We start from the raw sequence: 26,207 nt of genomic DNA on the forward strand, positions 1-26,207 counted from the left end.
GCAATCAAAATGAATGAACTAGATCTGTATGTACTGTTCTGAGCTGAACATACACGGGTGTAAATGAGGAAACTTGCTCAATGGTGCATTAATATGAGATGGCGTGCATGTCAGTTAAAGTGAGCACATGTACATACACACACAAACTAACCCCATATATTGTTTACTGATACTTGTATATGTGGTGACAGTATAAAAGCTGGGACTGGAAGGGGCCACACACTCAATTCACAAGAGCAGCTGCCCTGGGGAAGTGGGAAATGGGGGGGGGGGGACCAAGATGGTTCCAATGCATCTGTAATATTCTACTTCCTTTATTAAAAATAAGCCAAAATGACAACATATAAATGTCGGTGCATTCTGGGTGGTACATAAATACGGGTTATTTCTTACAGTACTTTCCTGTAGTTTTTCCTTAAAAAATTTTTTTAACTTTCTTATAGTTTTTAAACTGCACACACACAACTTCTGTAGGTGAAACACTATAAACCAAAAGGCAAATGACAAACCTAGAAAGAATATCTGTACCATGTGACAAAAAGAACTTAACTCCAATATGCAAATACAGTCCAACATTTTAAAACCGGGCAAAGAATGGGAAAAGACAAATGACTAAAGTATATGAATGACCAATGAACATAACAGAATTTTTAACTTTTCTCATGACTCTTTAAAAATTGCAAGTTAAAATAGTATACCAAGTTTTATCTATCTGATTGGCAAAGGTTAAAAAGAATAACACTCAGGGTTAGTAATGACAATGACAGACACTCTCCGCTCTGCCGGGAATAGCAGAAACTGAAACAAGCCTTTTAAGACACATTTAATAGTAAACTTCAACAGAATTTAGAAAGTTCAGATTATTTTTGACCCAAACATTCTACTGCAGGAATTTATTCTAAGGAAAAAATCTGTCAGATTGTTTAAAAGATCTTCATCTCAGCATCGTTTATACTAGCTTACCAAAAAAATTGTCAAGCAAATGTCTAATTCTTATCAGATAAATTATAGCATATGTACTATTATGAAGCCATATTAAAGACTGTGTTTTCCAAAAATATTTAATGGCACAGAGAAATATTTAAATACGAGGTTAAAAATGTCTGTGTGTGTATACACAGATGTATACCAAATGTTAACAGTCATAATCTCTGAGTACAGGAAATGGTAGATTTTTATTAGTTTTTTTCTGCAATGACTCTATTATTTTTACAGCCTGAAACAAACTTTAATGGAGTGAGAAATGTATGGCCCACATACTGGAAGGCTACAAGTCTTTCGCTCTCCAGACCTTCCCTCCTGCCCTACCGTCAAAGCTGTTCTAGGAGTTTCCCATCCTAGGACTTTTGCAAGCATTTCCCAACTCTGCTAGACTAGGGTAACCAGGATGAGTGCCTCCAGCTCAGTAATTCTGGGGTTCACTAACAGAACCCCTGACAGCCGTGGAAGTGACATTTAATTACTTGCCTGGCTTATAATTTCCCCCTCTATAAAGAGATTCCAGAGGACTCAAGGTTTTGGAAAATGAGAACCAACTGGAGCCTCCTGTCCACCTGGTGTCCCCATCAGGTGCAGGGTGAGAGCTGATCTGCTGCCCTCTGTCCCTCCCCGCAGCCAAGGTGACAAGGACACAAACGGCCCTCCCTAAGAGGAGCTGCTCAGCAGTGCAGGAGAACAACTCCCACACGGTCTGGCCGCACATCTGTAGAGCGTCCACGTCCTGCTGCTCCCTTCCGGGATGTCCCACTGGGATGTCCCACTGGGATGCACCGGTTCTGATGAGAGGAAAGGAAGCAAGGCTGCAGCTCCTGAGGAGGCCACTAGAGGGAGCAAGGAGACTGCCTGGAAACGCACGGGACTTCCTAGAGACGCCGCTTCAGAGCCAAGGCGTGGAGAGCGCGCTGCTCTGGCTCCTGGAAGGGGGTCCAGGAGGTTTAAGGAATCTGAGTGGGAATTAGCTTTCAGGTTTAAGAGAGGGTGGATAACCTCTGTTCCAAAAATTATAGAGGAAAATCATTACACATGCAACAGTGTTGAACCCTCCATCATCTAAGAAACACAAATTAAGAGCTTTCTCACTTATGATAACAGCAAAGATTTTTTTTTTAACAATCACATTTGTTTGTGATGGCCATCAGTGCGTATTTCTGTAAGCTACAGAGGAGAGTGTAAAATGAAAAACTCCCTGGAGAGGAAACTTCATTTATCTCTGACTTAGTGAGGCTCTCTGGGACTTGGCTTAGGGAAAGAATCAGAAACGTGAATGAATGTTTACTTAGATCCAAATTGGCAGCCTTAGAGAAATGATCCCACAAAACAGAGTACTTTTAAATGTAATATTATGCAATCACTTAATATACTATTCAAATAAGTATTTCAGTGGTATCAGAAAATGCTTTATACTACAGGATACTCAAATTACATTAGTAAGTGAAAAAAGCAAGCTTGACAGCTGTATTTATGGTACAACTCCATTTCAGTAACTCATACACATACACACACACACCACTGATAGGAAAAAAACTGAAGACTGCATACTAAAATGAACAGTGGTTAGCACTGCTTGATAGTATTAAAGAGAAGTTTCACTTTCTACTTTATAATCTTCTTTTTAAAACTTACCTAATTTTATACAGCACTGACAGGTCGTATTATTAAAGGTAAATTTCACTCACCACTTTGTATTTGTCAATATTTAAAACCTCTCTTCTCAGACTAAATACATTGGAAGATGGTACTAGAGAGACATTTCACCCTTTGCTTCTGACATTTCTAGATTAAATTTTTCTAGAATTTCTACATAAGAAACAATACTTTTGGTTTTTTTTAAAGACCTTATGTAATAATGTGAAAAGTTTAAAAAAAAAAAAAAGAGTAAAATCCCACTAATGTAAAGAAGAAATTCAAAGAAAAAAGACTGGAGAGGAAATTTGTTCAAGAATGACAGCGTCTCTGAGTGGACATGTATGGTGTCTGCATGACTGGGGACTGAGGGGAGCAGTTTCTCCAGCTGTTTGCCCCTTCACATACTTTCCAACACTTCCCCAAACTTTTAATAATGAGTAGGTATCACTTTGATCATCATTTTAAAAAGTGCCCAACTGGCTAGACAAATCCTCTTGCTACCCGGCCCCAGAGCTGAGAAGTCCCATGTCCAGACCCTAGAGGCCACGGGGAGGCTCAGAGGCTGCGTCTGCATTTTATTTATGAACGAAAAAAAAAATTGAGGACTCCCCCACAGACCCATGAAGGTGGGGCCTTCCTCCACTCTGAAGGACTCAAGCTCCCGTTTTCACTTAAGTTTTAAAAGACTCCCTGACTTTAGAAACTGGGTCTCACACCCACATTTATTAGTTTGTGTTTTGTCAGAGTGAGAGGAAAAAAACCAACATCTGTTGATTGCCGTCTATGTTTCAAGTACTGTATTTAGAAGTTTCATGTACTAAAAAAATTTTAAAGCTGTCCAAAATCATTGCCACGCATGTTATTGCATCATTAGCCCCCTTTCTGTCCCCATCCGCCCCATGCTTTTCACAGAGACGTCCACAAACCACTCCCTGTCACCTACTCTAGGTTTTGGTCGGCGTGGAAAAGGTTTGCCAAAGAATTATGCAGAAACAGAACCTGTCACATATCAATATCACTGAGCGGTGCAAGGAGGCAGGAACTGCTTAATCTATGGAATCACTGGAAATGACACCCAGGCATGCTCCCAATCCTCTGGGTTTACTTTTCTCATCATAAAAACACATACTTGTGGGTGAAACATTATCACCTCCGTTTCATAAATTCCCAGGCTCAGAGAGGCTCACCCAGGTAGAAACTGGGTATGTCAGAACCCAGGTGGTCTGACTCTGATGTGCATGTTTGTTCCCGTTGTATCACGAGCCCTTCCGTGCTGTTTAAAGCTTGCTGAGTGCACACCTACCTGTGGAACCCAGTTTCCCCCTTCCTACCGGGGAATGGAGAAGGGCATTTTCATTTTTTAAGGCGCTTTCTATGCACTGGGCACTTTACCTACATGTATCTCTTTAATTGTCTTGACAATTCTGTAAAAATCCCTTGCCTTGGCATCTACGTGGATGTAACTTGAGTGGTGACTGAACGCCACCTTCTAGGCACATTAAAGGAAGGTGAAGCCAGGCAGAAAATAGCAAGCAACCTCATCTTGAGAAGCAGAGAGGCAGAGAGAAGGTATTTCCAGGCAGAATCACTCCAGATCTGGGCAATGAAACAGACACCAACCAACTAACCTGGAAATTCCTAGCATTGCGGCCACTGTTTTGAAAGTTGCAATCAAGTGTAGGACCCAGAACCGTCTCTTATGGACAAATAAGCTAGAGCAGCCAAGCACCACTAGGTGGCGCCAGACCACAGGCAGGACCGGGACAGGTGGGAGCAGCACAACCCGCTGAGAACTCCAGGCTAGCGGTGGAGACGGCTGGCTGGGGTCATTTCATTACTCCTGCCACGACGTGACCCAGCACTTTAGGCAGTTTAACGCCACTTATCGTATTATATGCAGTTTTACTGAGTCTTCATTTTGCAGATGGGGAAACAAAAGCTAACGAATTCAGGAAAACTTGCCTATGCAGCTAAAGCAAAGAAGAGTCGGGATTTTGTGTGCGTGTGTAGCGAAAGATTTTTAAAGATTAATTTTTTAAAAGGTAAAGTATACCTCCAAGAACAGGAGGCAGGCTGATCCACGGGCACAGGAGGAAACGCCAAGAGTCAGGATTTGAATGCAGTCTCTCTAATGCAAAGTCAGGACTCTGTCCACCACACTACATTACCCTCCTCGCCCCAAAAGAGGGAGGTCTCAGACCATGAATGGGGAAGAAGGTGGCTTTTTTGGCCTTCCCAATCACGCCTCTTCCCCACCAGACTCCCTTGAGAGGTGACAAGTTTCACTGTCCTCACACTTCCCATGGTGGCACACACTTGGAGCTGTGCTAAGCTCACCCAGATCAGAAGATACAACGGAATGGTTGAGGCCTGAACACCAGAAAATTAGGCCAGCGGTTCTCAAACGTTAGCATGCTTCAGAACCACCGGGTGGGTTTGCTAAAACACCAGATTGCTGGGCCCCCTCCCTGGAGATTCTGCTTTAGTAGGTCTGGGAAAAGCCTAAGCATCTGCCTTTCTAAGGAGCTCCCAGGTGATGCTGACTGTGCTGGTCCGGGGACCACACTGAGAAGCAACGGGCTAGGCTACGCCTCTGGCCTGTCTCTGAACCAGCATCTCCGCTTGATGAGATTCATCTTGGTCAAACAAAAGCGCTAAGAAAAGACCCAGACAGTCCTTAAACAATGAGCATCAAACATGAAGCTGTTGAAAGGGAGGGTGTGTCTGTGCTACATCTTTATAACTCTAGTTTCAGAATCACCCTGCTTCCGGCAGAGGAGTTCCCTGTACCGGGAGACAGCTAGTGATGTGCACATGAAAAATACAGCAAAGAAAGTGTTTTCTCAGAGCTTCAGCATACGGTCATCAAAGTTGCTCTTTATTTTCCAATCACAATAGTTTATAAAATATTGACTAATAAGTGTACGTACAGACTCATCAAGAATTCACTTCAAAACGCCGCTCCCCATAGATGCCGAAAATGAGTTATTTTACATACGCCTTTGGGAACACCTTCAGATGAAAAGAGAAAAATGTGGATAAAGTCAGAGTACCCTGGTGAAGGGAAGGCAGTTGAGGATGACACAAAGACAGGTTGGCCATCTAATGTGACCAATAAAACTAAACTTGCAATGCTCACCATTCTCTCTTGTTTCTAGAAATAGAAACACCTCTATTCTGGAGAAGTAACTGGCCCTTGGTGTGAAGACTTCACAGCAAATTTCAGTTTTCAAAATACCTCCCTAAAAAGTAAAAATGCAAGGTTTTCCCAACAAGGAGAACAGTTCCTGAGAAATGTAAAAACTAGTAATTGTTTGGATTGTGGTTTGTTTCTTTTTTTTAATTGAAGTACAGTCAGTTACAATGTGTCACTTTCTGGTGCACGGCACAATGCCCCAGTCATGCATATACATACATATATTTGTTTTCATATTCTTTTTCATTAAAGGTCATTGCAAGATATTGAACATAGTTCCCTGTGCTATACTGAAGACAATTTTTTTAAAAATCTGTTTTTATATATAGTGGCTAACATTTGCAGCAACATGGATGGACCTAGAGATCATCATTCTAAGTAAGCCAGAAAGAGAAAGAAAAATAAAAATACCATATGATATCACTCTTAATGTGGAATCTAAAAAAACCCAAAAAGGACACTATGAACTCATCTACAAAAACAGAAACAGACTCTCACAGACATAGTAAACAATCTTACGGTTACTGGGGAAAGGGGGTGGGGAGGGATGAATTTGGGAGTTTGAGGTTTACAAATGTTAGCCACTATATGGATCATGTTTTTATTGTACTATTCCAAATGGTAACTCCTACCTGTGCTGTCCACGGTGGCTACTGGCCATATGTGGCTACTGGTATGGAAATTTGAATTAATTAAAATAAGATAATATTAAAAATTCAGTTCAAGTACTTGAACAAGTATATTTAAGTCCCTGAAGGCCACTTAGGACTAGGGCAGCTATAAACACTTGCATTATCCACAAACGTCTACCTGATCTACTTCTTCAAACAGCTTTTTCCAGAATACGTTAACCCTTAAAAGGTGTTGCTAATAACAAAGCAACAGAAAGAAACCAACCAGACTGGCTTGGCTCCAATGAACAGATCAACTTGGATCCCACAGGCTCACCCCTCCCCAGTGGGACGAGGAACAAGGCAGAAAGAGGAAAGGGAGAAAGCGCTCAGGTTGGGGTCCTTGGCTTTGCCACTTCCTGGAAGTGAGAGGCTGGCGGGTCCCTTAAAGTCCTGGGTTCCTTGGCAGAGGGTGATGTGGGGAGGACAAACCAGGGTCACAGTGGGGAACCAGCTCGGTGCTGGCCCATACTAAGTGTGTGGCGTAAGTTCCTGTTGCCAGGATCCCTTCAGTAACTTTCAGTTACTGAAGCTAAAAATCACGTCCACCTCCGTCTCTCTCTTCATCCAAATCCTCCAGGTCACTCCTCTCTTCTCAGTGGTTAAGGGCCAGGTTTGGGGGGGATTTCTTTTTAATTTCCATCTATCAGACTTATTTTCTTGTAAAACACAATAATGTAGAAAAACAAAACCTATACCATCCAAGCCCAATACACTCAGTCAAATTGTTACGAAAGTTTCCAAATGGTCTCAATGTCTGTGCGCCCCTCCTTCCCGGCCAGCACAGGTCGAGGACCACACTCTGGGCAGCCCTGCTCGGCACCCTACTTCTCTCTTCACCAGCCACTCCCAAGTCTTTTTTTCTCTCTTTCCCTTACAGTTAACAAATGCATTCTCTTTCTGTTTTCCATTCTCACTCTTCCAGACCATCATCACCTGGGTCAGAGAACAGACAGCTACACAGAGAAAAAATTCCTGGAGATTTGCAGAGAGTCCCCTTTGAGGATTTAGCAGAACAGATCATATGCATGTGAAGAAACTAACCATGGCTCCAGGTAAAAAAACGTCCAAAAGGATGAGCGAGAGCAGTGCCTGGTGTTCACGAGGGCTGGAAGCAGCGTCTATTCCCACCACACAGACGGGGAAACGTCATAATAATCTGTGGGACATTGAGTAAAATACTCAGAATTTGCCCTGGGAGTGGGGAATAATTAGCCCAAGACTGCGCTCTGATCTAAACTCACTTAGCAAATCATAAAAACCACACTGGAAAGGATTATTGTTTCCAAATAACTTATCTGCACCCCCGAAGATTTAATGAAACATAAAAATATCTAGGACTCCACAAGGTACAATTCACAATGTGTGGCATCCAGTCGAAGGTGATCAGGCACGCAAAGAGGCAGGAAAACATGACCCACGACGCAGAGGACAACCAGTCCACGGAGGTCAACCCAGATCTGACACAGACATTAGAATTGGTAAAGAAGGACATTGTAAGTTATTATTGTTCTGTTCCACATGCCAAAAAGGTAAACAGTGACACAGAAGGTATTTTTAAAAGGCACAAACTGAAATACTGGAGATGAAAGATACATTGAATGGCATGAAAAGCAGATTACACATTGCAGGAGAAGAGATCTGTGAAATTAAAGACATGGAGATAGAAACTGCCCAAAATGCAAAAGAGAGGAAAAGAATTTAAAAAATGAAAAGATCGTTAAATGAGCTGTGGGACAACTTCAAGATGATTAACCAAGGGCCCATGGGAGTCCCTGAAGGAGATGGGAGGTGGGTGTGGCAGAAAATTTGAAGAAGTGATGGCCAAAAATATTCCAGATTTGATGAAGGCCATAAACGCACAGATCCAAAAAGCTCAGCAAACCCCAAGCACAAGAAACAAGAAAAGTACACCAAGGGATATCATGATTGAACTTATCAAAATCAATGATTTTGATTTTGAGGAAAGAGGAAATCAGAGGAGAGAGACATGTTACCTACAGAGACAAAGATAAAGATGACATTGGAAGGAGGGGAGTATAGCTCACCTGGTAGAGTGCATACTTGGCATGCATGAGGTCCTGGGTTCAATCCCCAGTACCTCCTCCAAAAATAAATAAATAAACCTAATTACCTCCCCTCTCAAAAAAATTAATTAAAAAAAAAGATGACAAAGGATTTCTAACTGAAAACAACACAAGGAGGAAAACAGTGAAATACCTTTAAAAATAAAAGAAAAAACTATTGACCTAGAATGCTACATCCATTAAAAAGTATCTTTTAAAACCAAAGTGAAATAAAGATGAATTCAGACATTCAAAAGCTGAAAGAATTCATTACAGGCAGATTCACACTACCAAAAAAAAAAAAAGTTAAGGAAGTCTTTTAAGGAGAAAGAAAATGGTATCAAGGCAGAGAGGTGGGAAAGGGAAAATGTGGCTGTAAACAGAAGAATGAAAAGGATCAGAAATAGTAACTGCATGGATAAATAAGATTTTTTTCTTATTAGTTAAATCTCTTTAAAAGATAATTGAATAGAGCAATGGGATAAAATTGAGAGACAAGAAATAAACCCTCACATTTAGGGTCAATTAATTTTTGACCAATTTGCCAAGACAATCCAATTGAGGAAGAATGGTCTTTTCAACAGATGGTGCTGGGAAAACTGGCTATCCACATGCAAAGGAATAAAGGTGGACCTCCTCCTCACATCACAAACAAAAATTAACTCAAAATGGATCAAAAATTCAGTGTAAGAGCTAAAATTATAAAATTGTCAGAAGAAAACATGGTATGTTTCACTGGTAGGGCAATGTGTTCTTAGATAAAGCACCAAAAGCGTATGAAACAAATAAATAGATAAATTAGACTATATTAAAATTTAAAATGTTTGTGCTGCAAATATAAATAACATCAAAAAAGTGAAACAACAGTCCACAGCATGAGAGAAAATATAGGCAAATTATATATCTGATAGATTTATATGTAGAAATGTAAAGAACTGTTACAACTCAATAATAAAAAGATAAATAAATCAATTTAAAAATGGATAAAGGATCTGAATAGACATTTCTCCAAATAAGACATACAGATAAGCCCACGAAAAAGTGCTCCACACCATTGGTCATCAGGGAAATGAAAGTCAAAACCACACTGAGATTCAACTTCACACCCACTAGGATGGTTAGAATCAAAAAGGCAGACAATCACAAGTGCTGGCAAGAAGGTGGAGATACTGGGACTCCCCTACATTGCCGGTGGGAAGGCAAAATGGTGCAGCCACTTTGCAAAACAGTTTCTCAAAAAGTTAAACATAGGGTTACCATATGACCCAGCAATTCCACTCCTAGGTATCTGTCCAAGAGAACTGAAAAACATATGTCCACACAAAAAATGTGCACAGGAATCTTCATGGCAGCATTGTCTGTAACAGCCAAGAAGTGGAAACAAGTGTCCACTGACTGATGAATGGATAAATAAAATGAGGTACCTACAGACCATGGAGTATTATTCAGCCATAAAAAGGAATGAAGTTCTGATACATGCATACATATATGGAAGAATCTGGATCACAGTCTACTGAGTGAAAGAAGCTAGTTAACAAGAGGCCATGCGTTATATGAATCTATTTATATGAAACATCCAGAATAGCAAATCTTAGATCAGCGGTTGCTTAGGGCTAGAAAAAGAGGGGTGGAGGGTGAGGAGTGACAGCTTATGTACACAGGGTAATGGGTAAGTGTCACCTTGAGGTCCTCCGACACTTACTTGGTGTTAGCTGTGTGCTCAGCATTACACTAAAGGTGGCAGATCAAGGGTTAATCAGGATCAGTTAAACACTTGTCCCCATTCTCACAAAACTGACCATGAAGGGGGAGACACAGACCCCTGCAGATGGTTTCAATCTAATCATAATTCAAGGCACCACGAGGCAGGTAAATGAACAAGGTGGACACGAGACCTGCATCCAAGGAGCCACGATGGAGATGAGATGGAGGATGTCACTCAGAGAGCTATATGTACCTGGTAGGAGGAGGGTGACAAGGCACAGGGATGGGAAAGGGTGGGTGATGTTCAGTGCGGCTGGGGATCCCGGGGGAAAGGGGGTGGAGGAGACAGTGGTCAGAGAGCAGACAAGAGAGGAATTGGAACTATTTGAAAGAATGTGTTCAACATCAAGTAAAGGAATTAGACCAAGACATTATGAGAAGTGGCAGAGGTCTTGGAGCCGGGGAGTGGTCCCCTCACAGCTGCGTGGTTGGAGGTGGGCAGGGCGGCAAACAGGACCTGAAGCAGGATGTCTGCTAGTGAAGCCGGGGCTGTGCACTGTAACAGGCTCCTTGGGGCTGGGGCTGGTGTTCAGTAAAGGGTGAGGACCACAGAGCGGTGGCAAGGACCCCAGTCCCCCCCACACCAGCTGTGCAACGGCTCTGAGACTCGATTTCCTCTTGTGTAAATGAGTGTGGCTGGAAGCAAATGAGGGGCATGAGACAGAGCAAACACTCCATAAACAGTGACTCATAGTACGACCCATGTCAGAGAAATGGGAGCACCGATGCAACCTCTGGTGCAAAAGAAATTGTCAGTGTATCTATGGGGAAGGCAGGGCAGGGGGAGGGAGAGGGGAAGAGAGAGAGACTGATTGGTTATAAGGAATTGGCTCACATAATTTTCAGGGCTGACCAGTCCCATGACCTATAGTCAGCCAGCTGCAGGCCCAGGAGAGCGATGGTGTAGTTCAGTCCAAAGGCAGGAAACAACTGGTGTCCCTGCTTTAGGCAGTCAGGAGGGAGGAAATCCCTTTACTCCAGGACGCTATTCAGGCCTTCGACTGATTGGGTGATGACCACCCACATTAGAAAGAGCAACTTGCTTTACTCAGTCTATCAAGTGTTACTCCCAGGTAGAAACCTTCACCGACATCCAGAATAATATCCAAACATCTGGGCACCCCATGGCCCAGTCAAATTGACACATAAAATTAATCATCACAGGGCCAGAGTGGGGGACAGACGTTTAAGAGAACATTTGAGACACAGAACATTTAAGAGAGAAGAAATGCTCTCAGCAAGATGAGAGACCCAAGGAGATCCAGGCAATGTCTGTGATGCCAGAATAAAGTTCAGTTTTCCGTAAAAGGTCTCACTCTCTAAACCCTGGATTCTGGCTCTGAGATAAGACACCCAGTGCAATGTCTTCATGCTAATTAGGATGGAGTGTCTCCTGGCATATCTGCACACCCTCCATTCTGCTCTTAGAGTGGAGGAGACACCAGGTACCAACAGGTCTCTCCCTTGGTCTGAGATTACTGAAGGAAAAGGTGCAGATTTCCACTCAAATCATTCATGTGCAATTATCAGGTGCTTGGAATGCAGATGTGGCAATTAATGCTACCCGTCACACTGGAGTTACCCTCGCAATACAGCTCAGAAAGCCCAGATGCCTTTAATGTCACAGGCACGAAGGATCTGATGTCCTCACGCTGTTGGGAACTTCATGGCCTCTGATTGCATCAACCAAGTCTGATCTGGGAAACCAAGTCTGGTCCCAATTCCAGTGCACCCGGCAGGACTGGGTTTGCTGGAGAGGGACGTGAGACCCTCTGATGACACTCTAAGTAAAAGCCACCCCTCTGCTCTCCTCTGACCTGCCCCCAGCCCGGTACCCAGCTCCGTTTATTTTGGTTGTTTCCTGATTTCACCCTCACCCACTGATTTCCTTTGTATCCGCCCACTCTCCTTTTCTCACATTCTTGGTCTTCAGCTTTTCCTTTAGATCCAGCTGACTCATTCAGCTCATACATAAATGTGGAATATGATGAGAAATACTGGGATGACTCAACAGCTCAGAGATGCAGGGATCAAAGCCCTTAACCCACTTCTCTCCTACAGGTGCATCCCCACCCACTACCGAATTCTAGCTCCCCTGTTCCAAGTCCCAGGCCACCCTTCTGCACTCGCAAGTCAAGAGTACCCTGGAAGGGACAGACTGGGATTTCAAAATGTAGAACAGATAAACAAGATTGTACTGTGTAGCACAGGGAAATATATACAGGATCTTGTGGTGGCTCACAGCGAAAGAGACTGTGACAATGAATGTATGTATGTTCATGTATAACTGAAAAATTGTGCTCTACACTGGAATTCGACACAACACTGTAAAATGACTATAACTCAATAAAAAAATGTTTAAAAAAAAAAAAAAAAGAGTATCCTGGAGGGGAGCGTACAGCTCAGTGGTAGAGCACATGCTTATTAGCATGCACGAGGTCCTGGGTTCAATCCCCAGCACTTCCACTGAAAAAATAAATAAATAAACAAATAAACCTATTTACCTCCCTCCCACAAAAAAACAGACAAGCAAGCAAAAAAAAGAGTAACACAAAACCCAACCTCTGCAGTCACACAGCTCCCGGCCAGCAGCTGAACCTAAGAAGCTATGGCAAGATCCCATGTCCAGAGCCAGCATCTCCGAGCAAGGGTCGTGGGTCCACACGTGCTGGGTTCAACAGCCAAGCAGGCTACTTAACACGATGTAACCAACCAGAAGCAAACTTAACTCCCCAAGCCCCTGCTCATCCGCAAAGTGAGGGTGACAACAGTGCTGAACTGCTACAAGGACCTGGTGAGGGCTCAGGACTCAGGGCAGGGTGACAGTAAGCTAGAAGGCTCACCTGTGAATTACTTATAAATACTGAGATGATCGTCTTCAGGAAGCAGGCCTGCAGTGAATTAAAGGAAGACCTTCCTAATTCAGGCACCATTATTTCAGAATCTGGGCATCCTCAGAGGCTGGGTGGGTAGCATTCACAAAGGCAATGAAGAAGGTTAACACGATGTCAGAAGCTATACTCTGACTTGGTTAAGAAAAACAAAACAGCCTCCAAGGACCCTCCCGTACTTCGGATGGGAGCTTACTGGTTGACAGATCGCCAGTCGCTGATTTGTTCATTAAGAAACCTCTGTCCCACAACACTGGGCTCGCTTCTAGCTCTTTGATTTATCTAAAGGAATGAAATGGCACTTTCGAATGTTCGAGAAGCAGGATTTCTCTCATGCAGACAGACTTCCCTCTGACGGGGTCTAAATAAACGTGTGAGATTTCACTACAGAATCCCTTCACAAGCTTTGACAGGCATGGATGTTTGATTTTTTGGAAGGTGGGATGGGCAATGGAATATATTCTTAGTTTTGTTTTTTCCCTAAGGTGTGGTTGGCAGATCACAGTGCACCCGCACCCCCACCAGGAGCACAAGCGCTAGGTCACAGCACTCAGTCACCTGTACATCCTTGACCTGCACATCCCAGCCCTGCCCCCTCAGTGGACAACACCTGGCCCTCGGCTGCTTTCCTCTGAGCCCAGGCCCGCCCTGGGCATAACCCCCATCGGCCTCGGGACGGCCTGCCCCCCAAGCCTCACCCCTAGGGCCAGGCCCCTCTTGTGGTCTATGGGCTTCTGGGGAGGAGACTGTCTAATCTAGTCCGTCATTTTCCAGCTCATACAGCTGAAAAATAATAGCGGCCATGAACACAGCAGACTGGTTTCACCACGACTCCAGGATAGAATATACTTAGTCTTTACAAATTCAACAAAAGCTTACTTTTTGAACCTCAAATGGCCTGGGGGTGAGAAGGACAGAGCCTGGCCTCCTCTCTCCCTCACAGTCTATTCTGGAAGGTGCCAAGGAGACTCCACTTGACCCGAGTCCAGCACGCTTTTTCTTCCTTCTCATTCTGCCTCTCTCGAGCCACAGACCGGCGCCAGCTTCTCCCCAGTCAGGCCACTTGACTTCCAGAGCACCATGGACACCAGCCAAGGTCACCCCTGCCCTCTTCACCGACCCTCCACCCACCCTACACTGTGCCAACGGCTTCCTGAGGGCATCCAGCTGGGGACACGGCCGCCTGGGGTGGGCAGAGCCCGCGGGGGAGGGGGGAGGGAGACCCACCGCACACATCTCCATGGCAACCAAACACACTCGCCACTGCCAGAGGAGGAGCACGTCAAGAAAGAACTTTAACAAACCACATCAACGCCCACGCATTGCACCCTGAATTCTCACCTCGGGGAAGGAACACCAAGGAAACAGTTCAGGAGAGGGAGAAAAACGCGCAAGCGCAAAGGCATCTGCCGGGGCTTCGGTAATAACCAACATGCCCGAAACCCGCTAAGAGCCGTCAAACCGTGGTACAGCTCAGTCGATGACCACGTGACTGTCAAAATGATTATTATTATTGCGGGTGAATTTATGACATAATGTTAAATCACAAAAGGATACCACGCTGTTTACACACTACTTTCACAACTCTAAAAAAAGGGGGTATAAATTTGGACAAAATCTAGAAGGGAAAATATTAGTGAAAATACCTGCTCCAGAATGATCACAAAACTAGTTTTCGTCTTTAAATTTTTCTTTGTGGTTGTCAGGTTCCCACAACTAAAAATGAAAGAAAACGCTGTTGCTTGTTGGCGGGTGGGGAGCCGGCCGTGATGCGATGCCCGGGAGAACGTGAACCAACCAGAGGCAGAGGTTTGTCTGGGGGAGGGGCAGGCCTCGGGATCCTCCCGCACAGGATGGGAGGCTCGCAAGGAGCTGCTGTAAGAGCGTCTCCAAGAGATGAGACAGTCTCTTATCTCTGATGAGGTGCAGGCTCTCTGCTCCACCCCTCAGAAAGGAGCCCTGGATAAGACCACTCAGCCACACCCAGGGCCAGCTCAGCATCCCCCAACCTGCACTGCAGTCACCGGCCCTTCTGTTTCAGTGTCGTCCCTCCTGGGGTGTGGGAGAGGGACAAAGGCACCTCTGGCAGGTCCTTCCTTTTGTTGCTTATGAAAGGAATAAATGATCTGAACCTGGAAGGAGCTGGTTATATTTTTACTGGTCAAATCAGTCAGGACTTGGCCTTGCGTTCTAAGTGTGTGTGAGCTCCAAAGGTCCCAACGTTACGTTTTAATAAAGTCTCGATAAGACCCAAGAGGTGAGTGTGTGCATGTGTGTGCGTGTGTGTCTGTGCACCTGCACAAATAAATCTTGATGGTGTTTTAAGCGAGCTTATTTTCATAAATGAAATGGGAAAACAGAGAACACACTCACACACACACACACACACACACACACTTTAACCAGCCAGACAAATGGGGACGTGCAAGGCTAATCTAATCTAGATTCAGGAGCCATGGATTCAGGTGTCGGCTCCACTGCCAGGTTTTTAACCTTGAGAAATGCTCTTCCCCTCTCTGGCCCCATTTTCTGTTCCGTGAATGAAGGAGGGGACGGACTGGATGAGCCCGGCCCCAGCAGTGCTATCTCCACGAGTCGAGGCTCACAGAAACAAACTTGAGGACCTGCAAAGCCAGGACGTGGGGCACCCCAGTGCCTCTCTCTGCTGAAAGCAGTTACTGGCAGGAGTAATTTAACTGAACAAAGGCAGATGATGTCTAGCGTCCATGAGAAGCTGCTCAGACACGTGCCTGGGTCTCCAGCTGCTCCCTGTGAGTGGGGAAGAAGCCGTGTGTCTACCCACAATGGGAATGCCACCGCTCACTCTCTGACAGAAGTCAGTTTCCTCCAGCAGCTGTTCTAGGGCCTGGTTTGCTGACACTAGAGTCACAGAGAGAGTGGTTCATAGTCTACGTGGGAAGGCAGGGCATGCCCAGTTCGGGAGATATGGTTCCTTCCTGCTCTTGGAAGAGGGAAGGCTTCCTGGAAGAGGAGGCATTGGAGCTGGGTCCTAAAGGCTGGACAGAATTTAAATGCATGAAGTGAGGGGGAAAGGAGGTTCCAGGGAGCAGCGTGATCAGAGACATGGATATGGAAAAGAGAAATTCAGTCTGACTATAATAAGGAAGTAGGAAGCAATAAGACAGACAGACCACAAGGGCTATAAATGCTAGAGCAAGTACAATCCCAAAGCAGCTGTCTTCCTAAGTGTTCGTATTTGTCATAATTTGAGGATAAACTCAACGTATTAAGGAACTGATAGCTAGTCAAGCAGCCGAGGGTGGAACCAGCGGACTCACCAATAGGTCCCTCCCCACAACCTTCTTAGTTTAATGATAAATTGTTTGAGGTGAAAAACAGCCTCTATTCAATATTTATCTTCTGTTTTTCTGGAAGATAGAACAAACATCAAGAAAGAGTTGCAGGAGCCAAAAGTCAAAAGACAATTTTTAAAAGAAGGCATAATAGCAACTCTTCAACAGATAAGACACAAACACAGGTCAAAGATTTTATTTAACTTATCAATTAATGATGGACTAATTAGATGTCACAACCGGGAGACTGCAAAGAACCATCTCTACGCAGGCCATCAGAAATGCTGGGGTAAATTTGCTTAACAGATGCAAAATCGGTCGATCTCCACAGGGAGACAATCAACAGCTTCTCCGCCAGACATAGTCTGCACCACTGTGGACCAGAACCACGAGATTCTACAGCATAGAGTGTAATACAGCTCGAAGACAAGGAAAGGCCCAGAGACCCAGGGAATCCGATAACCAGACAGCTCCTAGGTTTCCACTGCGGACGCTCAGGAGACTTTGTGATCCATTTCAGTCTTTCACAATTTTCCCTACAAAGGTGAATGCTGATCGAGGTGTAAACTGTAAACTCGCAGGCATGTGTTTTAATGGGAAATCACAGTGAGGGTGAAGCCCGAGGTTTGCAACCGGGCATAAGCCTGTGCCGTCAAGGCGTGGCAGGCCTGAGCTCACCTGGTGCATTTCAGACTGGGAACCAGGAGGTTCTCGAGGGCTGTGCCACAAACCAATCGAGAAAGCCCCTCCCTTTCCTGTCTCCAGAAGCTTCTAAAATGAGGAGCCTGGCACTAACCCCAGGTGCTCGGTTCTGGCCACACCCGGGAGTCACCTGAGTTGCTTGGAAACAATACACGTGCGCCACTCTAGAAATTCCACCCCTAGAGCTTCTGATTGCACTGGTTGGGGTGGGGCTGGAGCATTACTGGCTTTAAAAATCTCCCTCTTCCCCTCCCCCAGCCGCGTGATTCTAATGGACAGTCAGGACTGAGGACCACCCAGCCAGAAGATAAGACCCCTTAGACCCGGACGCTCTGTGGCTTTGTTGTAATGTTTTCTTTTAATTGATGGCTGCTAGCCTGGGTATAAAATCAGAGAACGTCAGTGGGACATTTTCCAAAAATGCTCCTCAAAATTAGTCTTTGGTAGAGACCAAGAAACAAGCACAACTTGTGACTCAGTCAGTCGTGGCAAACAGCCTGCAATGTGTTGGAATCTTCCACTGTAGTTGCCATCAGCTCAACGAGCAGTTTGCCGAGCTGAGCAAAGGCCTGGTCTCCTGACTTGCTGATCTGGACACAGTGCCCGTAATGAAGTACAAAGATGCCGACATGTGTCTGCTAAGAGGCATCGGCATGCATGCACACACAGGCATTCGTGCACACACACTTCACACCTGAACAGCAGCCTCCAAATAAAAGACCAGGGCCAAAGAGTTATAAAGAACCCCACCACACCTTGGGGTAACCCTTTGGTTGTCTGGTCCCCACGGTTGGGGAGGTAACTGACAATACGGGGGATGATGGTGAATCCCAGCGCTTTCCTCCCAATTCTGCCGACTTCTGATATACATTACAAACCTGACATTACTAGGGATTGCTCAACTCTCTGTCACCCGAGTGGGCCACAGGCAACCCCTGGGGCTCCGTGATAAGTCAGCTAACCCTGCTGGGCCTGGTGCTGGTGTGCAAAACCCTGCTACAGAGGACGCCCTCCTGCCTTCCTGCAGACCATGGAGGGCCGTGGGCCAAGTGTCTCCAGGAAGGATGCTCTTCGCTCTCCTCCCTTCCTTACCCTGCCCCCAACACAAACACACTTACTGCAGGCTGCGCAGGTGAAGCACGCGTCGTGGTAGAGGTTCCCCATGGCCTGGCAGGCCTGGCCGGCCCCGAACACCCCCTTGCTGCATTTCACACAGGCTCCTGAAAGGGAAAGAACAGAAAATACGAAAATAAATATATGTATGTCTATGCATGATTGGGACATTGTGCTGTATACTAGAAATTGACACATGGTCACTGACTGTACTTCAGTAAATTAATAAATAAATGAGTATTTAAAAAAAAAAAAAAGGAAGAAAGAATAAAAGAAAGAGCACAGCCGGGAGTCAGGAGGGAGCCAGTGTAAAGTGAGTCGATGGACAAAGCGAGATACCCATCTGTCCCCATACCAGCCCGTCACCAAATCCTGGCAATCACTCCTCTAGAAAGTTTTTCTCTCACGCTCTTTCTCCCTATCAGCCTTTCGACTCTCAGTCCTTTCAACTGCAGGAATCAGCCCCCAGGCTCAATCCCAGGCCCCCTCCACAGGGCACGCTAATGTTCAGAATACCTCCACATCTTCCACCTACTCCCTTGCCCAAAGCTTTCAAAGGTTCCCACAATTCCATCCAAAACGCCAAGTACACAGGTCAGGCAATTTCAACTAAATTGTTCCCTTTAATTCTCAATGGGAACCACCAATGAGGATCTTCACTTTTTGCAGAGAATGATCAGGCCCCAAGCCCCAGGCCATCAGACTGCCCAGCCAGCGCTCCTCCCTACGCCCATCCCCTGGCCACGGGGTCTCAGCCCCTTGCCTTTGCTCCCCTGCCGGATCCCTATGACTACCCTTCTGTCCTTTTGAGTCCTTCAGGCTTTCTTCTGGACCTTCTCTACAGGGCTTCTGCCCTCTCTGGCTCTCTAACTCTGAAGACAACATGATGGACCAGAAATTAAAAAGCCAGGTTCTAACCTGAGCCTCCCACCAACTCACTTCTCTCACCATTTAAGTTAACCTGGTAAGTTCTCTGAGCATCAGTTTCTTAATTAGAAAAAAGAGGTTCGTTCTACCTGCCCCCACATGTTTCCAGGAGCAGGAAGAAAGGCTAGTTGTAAACCAGAAAGTTCTAGAGTCATCTGCCTCAGATAAGTCCACAACTTAGTAGCTACGTGACCAGGGCAGGTTACTTAAACTCCCTGATGCCCTGTCTTTTATCTATAGAAAGGGGGCAACGGCAGCCCCCTTATAGGGTTCCTAGGGGAGAATACACGAAGGGTGCTTGGCACGGGGTCCTTCTTTTATAAACACTCAATAAACAGGCATGTAAATCGTAAGGATGATAGTAACGTTACTGCATTAGCAAGAAGTCACTTCATTGTAACATGAGCTCTCAAAGAAGCTCCACGCCTCCCAGAATCTCACTCTGTGCATAAACCGAAGTCTCTCAATCTAGACCAGCCCAGAAGCTCTGCTGCAGCAGCCCGGGCTCTGGGCCAGTCCACATGAAAGGAGGCTTTGGAGTCTCCCTTCCAAATAACTCCCCCATGATAGTCAAAGGAAAAAAAATACAGTTATGTAAATAATGCTTGAAATTTTTTAAAAAAAGATTCAGGAACTTTACAAAATTGTCAAGTTAAGGCTGGTTTTACTTCTTTGCATCTTCTGTATTTAAAAAAAAATCTTAAAAGAGCAGGCATTGTTTTATAGCTAAAAAAAGTCTCATCTCAAGAAATGTTTGGATATGTTTAAATATATAATGTTAAAAATTCTGAAAAATTGATTATACATATACACACAATTTATAGACAAAGTATAAATATAAAATTGATTTTTCAAAAATTTTAATATATATGAAAAAGTCCCCCAGCGTCCAGCAGGGTAGCCAGCTCACATCATTGGTCAGGGACTCAGACACCTTTTTCTAGCTCTGGTTCCCATCCGGCAGGCTGTTCTCAGGCTGCAAATCTCCAGCCGCATTCTGCCTACAGAATAGAAAGCCCCGTGTTTCAGAGTTCTCATCATTTCAAGTGAACTCCAAGCTAACACATCCTTAAACGTGTCTGCACTGACCACACCAACCACACCAGGTCCACAGAGAACACACGAAGTCCAGGGCCTTCAAGTCGCTTCACCAACACTCCCTTAGGAAGCCGGTGAGGCTGTTGTCTGGAGGAACAGCACTGTGCCAGCCAGGGAAACTGGCTCTTGGGGAAATTTGCTTATGGAAAGCTCAAGAGATCACAGCGGTGGTTGTTTGTGGTTCTTCTGTTTTGACATTTTATTATGAAAACTTTCAGACGTGCAGAAAAGTGGAAAGAACCATACAGGGAACATCTATATGCCGACCACCCCAGGTCTACAAGTGTTAGCATTTTGCTGTCCGTCCCTCAGTCAATTCAACAATCCATCTTACGTCTGATGCACTTCACAGTAAGATGCAGACAACAGTCCACTGCACCCTGAACACTTCAGCCTGCACCTCATTAACGAGAGTTCACTCTCTGCTTACGGTTATTTTTTCAAGATAGAATTCAAGTAGTGAAATGCACAAATTATGTCTATCATCCAATGAGTTTTGACAAATGTAATGTAAACCCAGATCAAGATCTAGAATATTTTCAACACCCCAGCGAGTTCCCAGAGGCCCTTGCCTTCCATCTTCTCTTTCTGTCTGTGAACCTGCCTGTGTGTGTGTGTGCGCACGTGGGCACGTGTAGGATGAGACTGCTGGCAGCTGATATTCCCGTACTTAGCAAGCAGCACTGTGAAATAATAAATAAAAAGGCCCCATCAGGCCAGCCCATGGGAGTGGCTCTGCACCCCTAGCTCACCCCTGGGCCTCATCCAGGTGACCGCTCCTCTCCCAGGGAGGAAGGGAGGCCTCTGGGAGCTGTGGGCATTTTCTTTAGCTCTGACCGGATGCCGCACGCCATGTGGCATGACACAGCCATGACCCACGTACTGCGCTGAAGCGCGTTGAGGCCGGGGTGGGGCATGCAGTCAGGTGTAGGGGCGGCTGCGAGGGGGCAGATTTGAATGAATTATTCTGTACCCAAGTTAAGCAAGGCTTTTTCTCAGCAGAAAGTTGCAGCCTATGGACCTGGGTGGCTCTGGGCAGCACTGGGAGTCAACAGGCTCTGGAAGAGGAGCCAAGTGTTAGGGGCAGAGCTGGACCAGTGGCCCCAGCAACAGGCTTCCCCCTAGCCACAACACAAGCTCACGGGAAAAACCCCAAATGCGGCAGGTACCAGGCAGATGGCCGCCTCTCAAGTCTGGCTGTAGGAATCAAGGGAGAAGCCCATCACTAGGTTCCAGTTCGGGGACAGGACCGCAGTGCCTCCAGTTGACTCCAAGGTGCTGCCAAGGTTGAGAACCACGGATGCAGATAACACAACAAACCCCATCCTCCCTGGCACCCGGGCCTCCCCTGCCTGCCCTCTCTCCCACACGCCCTATAGTTCCCAGGTCAAGGGTTGAAACTCTCACCAAGCCACAAGGGAAGTATTTAAGGCCATTCAGGGCTACAGCATCATTGCACAGTCTACTTTCTTCACTCTGAAAGCTGCTCAAAACCCACGTTGGCCTCATTTCACTGCAGTGGGAAAAGAAGTTTCTCTTGCAGTTTCCCAGTCACCACCATAAGCCAGAGCTAGACTTGCCAGGCCACCTGCAGGTGCACTTCTGCCCCAGGGCCCTCCCATTCTCTGGCCTCAATCATTCCCGGCCCTCACTCTCCATAGGAAAAAGGAGTTCAAAGTACCCCGGAGCAAGACCTGCACCCCACCCTCAGCCGCTCCTAAAGCCGCCAGGGAAGCCTACAGCTGCGGCTACTGGACTCACCCACCTGTGACCTTCCCCTCCCTCCAGTCTCTGCACAGAGGCCGGTTGTCTTTCTCAACTGTAATCTGAAATAGGAATGGCCAATCAATGTAGGAAAAGATGAGCCACATTGCCTGGAGGCAAATGCAAAGATGCCACTGACTCACGGGCAAAGACGAAAAGCACTGATGACAGTGTCATGGAGGATGCAGAGAAAGGACATTCTCGGACACTGCTGGTGGAGGCACAGATGTGGACGGCCTTTCTGGAGGGCAGTGTGGCAGCACGTATCAAAAGCCTTAAAAAACCTTCATGTCAATCAATCTGAGAATTTGTATTGAACTGTACACTATCAGAGGGTGGATTTACGGTATGTGAATCACATCTCAGCAAAGCTGTTATAAAAAAATAAACATAGTCGTTAAACTATTATTAAAACACTTACATATGGGTACTCAGAAACAATACAAATACCCAAATGAAGAGGTAGAATTAAATAAATACTATATAACTTTTAAAAATCATATTTAACAGCAGCGTTGTCCAATAAAACTTTTCCTGTGATAATGAAAATGTTCTGGAGGAGGGCACAGCTCAAGTGGTAGAGCGCATGCTTAACATACACAAGGTCTTAGGTTCAATCCCCAGTACCTCCTTTAAAAATAAAGAAATAAGTAAACATAATTAATAATTACCTCCCCCACAAACAAACAGAAAAAAGAAAACATTCAATTCTGAATTGTCCAATATGACAGCTCAAACATCTGTTGGGCACTTGAAATGTGGCCAGCACACCTTCGTAACTGTTTTTAAATTTAATTTTAAATGCCTCATGCATTGGACAACACAGTTCTAGAATATTCTTTTATGACATAAATTCTTCATGATACAGTGTTAAATGAAAAAAGGAGATGGGACCACCATGCATATGCACCACATTGTTCTCTCCTGTTTTTTTCAAGTATATTTATATGTAAAGACGTGATGACAAGGATGAACAATAATTATTGTCCACGGTTACTGCTGAGAAGTAGGCCTTTTGGAGGATTTTTTTTTCATTCTTTAACCTCTTCTGCATTTTTCATATATTCTAAAATGAAGATATACTACCTTCATAATCAAAAACAAGATTTAAGATTTAAACAATGTTATAAATACAATACCTCACGCAAACTGCTCAAAAATCCTTTCTGTCTCTGACACCTACGGGAAAAGTGCTCCTCCGAGCATCCTGCAGCCCCACAACCAGACCCTCCCCACACACAGAGTTGATGCTCCCCCATTGTCACCCCAAGCCCATTCACTTCCAGGGTCTTCTCCCACCCAAGTACTAACCAGGCCCGATCCTGCTTAGCTTCCGAGATCAGACGAGGTCGGGCACATTCAGGGTGGTATGGCCGTAGACTTCCAGGGTCTTCTCATGTGATTTCAGACCCACAAACAAGTTGTAGAAGTAATAGAAAGACTTTCTATACACCCTTCATCCAGATCTGCCAGACGTGAACTCTTACACGACCACAGGACAATTACTAAAAATCAGGAAATTAACCCAGATATAATAAATATTACTACATATTATTTATATATGTACACACACACATATACTATCCTATAGAGCTTATTAAAATTTCACCAATTGTCCCTCTAATGTCCTTTTTTTCTGGACCAGGATCCAATCCCAGAACTTAATCCACTGCACTGAGCTGTTGTGTTTACTTGGCCTCCTTTTATGGGGGACAGCTCCTCAGTCTTTGTCTTTCATGACCGTGACACTTTTGAAGAGCCCTGGCCAAGTGTTTTGCACACCGTCCCTCACTTTGGTTTATCTAATGCTTTTTACATGATCAGACTGAGGTTTTGCGTATTTGGCAGGGACTCCCCAGAAGTGATGACATGCCCTTTTCAGTGCGTCCTATCAGCATGTACATGGTGCTGACACGTCTTAACTCCCGGGGACAGAAACTCTGATCTCTTCTTAAGGTAGAATCTGTCAGGTTTCTCCACTGTGAAGTTACACTTTCTCTTTGTAATGAATAAGATGTTCATGAGGAAATCCTTTGAGGTTAAGTAAATATCCTTTTCCTCATTCTACGTGTTTGCCCATTATTCAGCATCCACTGATGATTCTTGCCTGAAACAATGACTACAATGGTCTTTCCAAGTGGTGACCTTTCTCTTTCCATCGTCCTTTCTACAATTCTCTAATGGAATCTTCTGTGTGAGAGTGTTTTTTTCTTCCTTTCTCCCTGTTTATGTCTTTGTTTCACTAGGGACTCATGGATATTTATTTTATTCTCTGGGCTGTAATCCATATTTATCATTATCCATTTTGTTGAAATTGTCACAGATTTGGAAGCCCCGTTTCTCAAGTCAGCTCACTTCTAATGTCACTCTTCCTTGAGAGAAGGCTCAAAATTGTGCACACTTCCCAGGACTTCTGCATAAACATCAACTTCTAGAACAAATGTCAACCTTCAGCAGAGAGGCTTGAACCCACTTTGCAGGCTGCGCGGTACGGCACTTACATCCCTGCTCCTCACCTGTCAGGTTCTCCTACACAGAGCTCTCCTGACAGTGGTTCGCTTTCCCCTCAGCCCTTCAGAATCCCCCTGCCAACATCCTGCCCCCAACCTGCTTTCCTCCTGGACTATTTCCCTCCTTCTGGCTTCGGAATCCTCTAATACTTCAAATAAGGCTCAGCTCCATTCCTCACCCGCTTCAGCTCTCCGCCCAAACCAGGGTTGCCAGTTAACTATGAATTTTAGATAAACAGTGAGCAATTTTTCATTACAGGTAAATGAATAATTGCAAAGTATGTGTTATGTCCCAAACATTGCATGGTACATACTTACACACTAAAAAGATTATTCATTGTTTACCTGAAATTCAGATTCAACTGGGTGTCCTGTACTTTTATGTGTTAAACATGACAACCCAAGTTCAAGCATAAAGAAGGGCTGGCATTTACTGACTGCACAATTGGGGATCAATTTAGTCAAGAAGATAAGCAGCTAAAACACTTTACAGAGTTCATGATCCTTTTCTAGGGAGTGTTGTGTGTGTGTGTGTGTGTGTGTGTGTTTTCCCCTAAACACTTTTATTGAAACATAACATACATAAAGAAAACCCCCCAGAGCATTAAGTCTACCACCCAGTGACTTCACAAACACCAAGCAGATCAGGAAAGGGAGCATCACTCCTGCCAAGCCTGAGGAGGGCCCTGCCCCTCTCCTGTGGTGGATCTGGACAGAGTGGGTTTGTGCATAAACCCTGGGTTCAGATCCCACCTCGGGCACGAGCATAGTTTCCTGCCAAATGGGATTAAGAACATACACATTTCCTGGGGTAACTCTGAGGATTCACTGAGATCATGAAATGGTCTGAAACTGCTCCTGGCATGTGGGAGGTACCCAATTAAAGTTCATTTCCTTCCCTCCCTTTCCAGGAAAGATATTTTCCTCCCTAGTTTCCTACCAGGCCTGAGGACTGAGAAGGAAAACGTACCAGCCAATCTCCTGAGGGTCACCCGCACTCCAAATACCTCACAGAGCCTCCTGAGTCCTTCCCGGAGGGGACCCCTCCGGTGCTCAGATCTGAGCTCCACCCCCACATCTCCCCCAGTGCATTCTAACCACATTGTTGGGGCAACTGCCTCCGCCCGGCACACATGGGCACTCAATGGACATTTGCTGGTTGCATGAATGAATGAATGAATGAACAAACCCACACACCCTGCCCACACAGCTCCATGCATTTCCCCACTCAGCACTTTCCCAACCTCACTGCTGCATCATCCGCCCCACAATGGAAAATACAGCAGGCGGGGTGCCTGGTCCATGTCTGGGTCAGAGGGGACAGCTGTGGGACTGAGATTAGTGACCCCAGAGCAGTGAGACGCCCCACACGACAGTCTGATGCCATAGGAACAACTAACCATGTGGAAGCAGAAAGCAACAGGAATGAAAATCCTTTTTTCAGGAAAAAATAAAGTCCTGCTCTTTTCTCAGAAGTAACCCAAAGCTGATTTTAGAGATGCTTTCAATCCACATTCACTCGAGAAAAGGGTGTGACGGAGGACAAAAAGACAAAGTGAAAAGTGC

General features: G+C 45.2%; 1 protein-coding gene across 1 annotated transcript in view; it reads right to left on the reverse strand.

Annotated features, from left to right (window-relative positions):
- LIMD1 (LIM domain containing 1) overlaps positions 1 to 26,207 on the reverse strand; it is a 60,565-nt gene that overhangs the window by 15,845 nt on the left and 18,513 nt on the right. Inside the window, exon 2 of the mRNA XM_010945947.3 lies at positions 18,348 to 18,449. Coding sequence (XP_010944249.1) covers positions 18,348 to 18,449 — 102 coding nt within the window. The remainder of the gene's footprint in view (positions 1 to 18,347; positions 18,450 to 26,207) is intronic.

This window comes from Camelus bactrianus, chromosome 17, assembly GCF_048773025.1.
Source record: "Camelus bactrianus isolate YW-2024 breed Bactrian camel chromosome 17, ASM4877302v1, whole genome shotgun sequence".
Lineage (NCBI taxonomy): Eukaryota > Metazoa > Chordata > Mammalia > Artiodactyla > Camelidae > Camelus > Camelus bactrianus.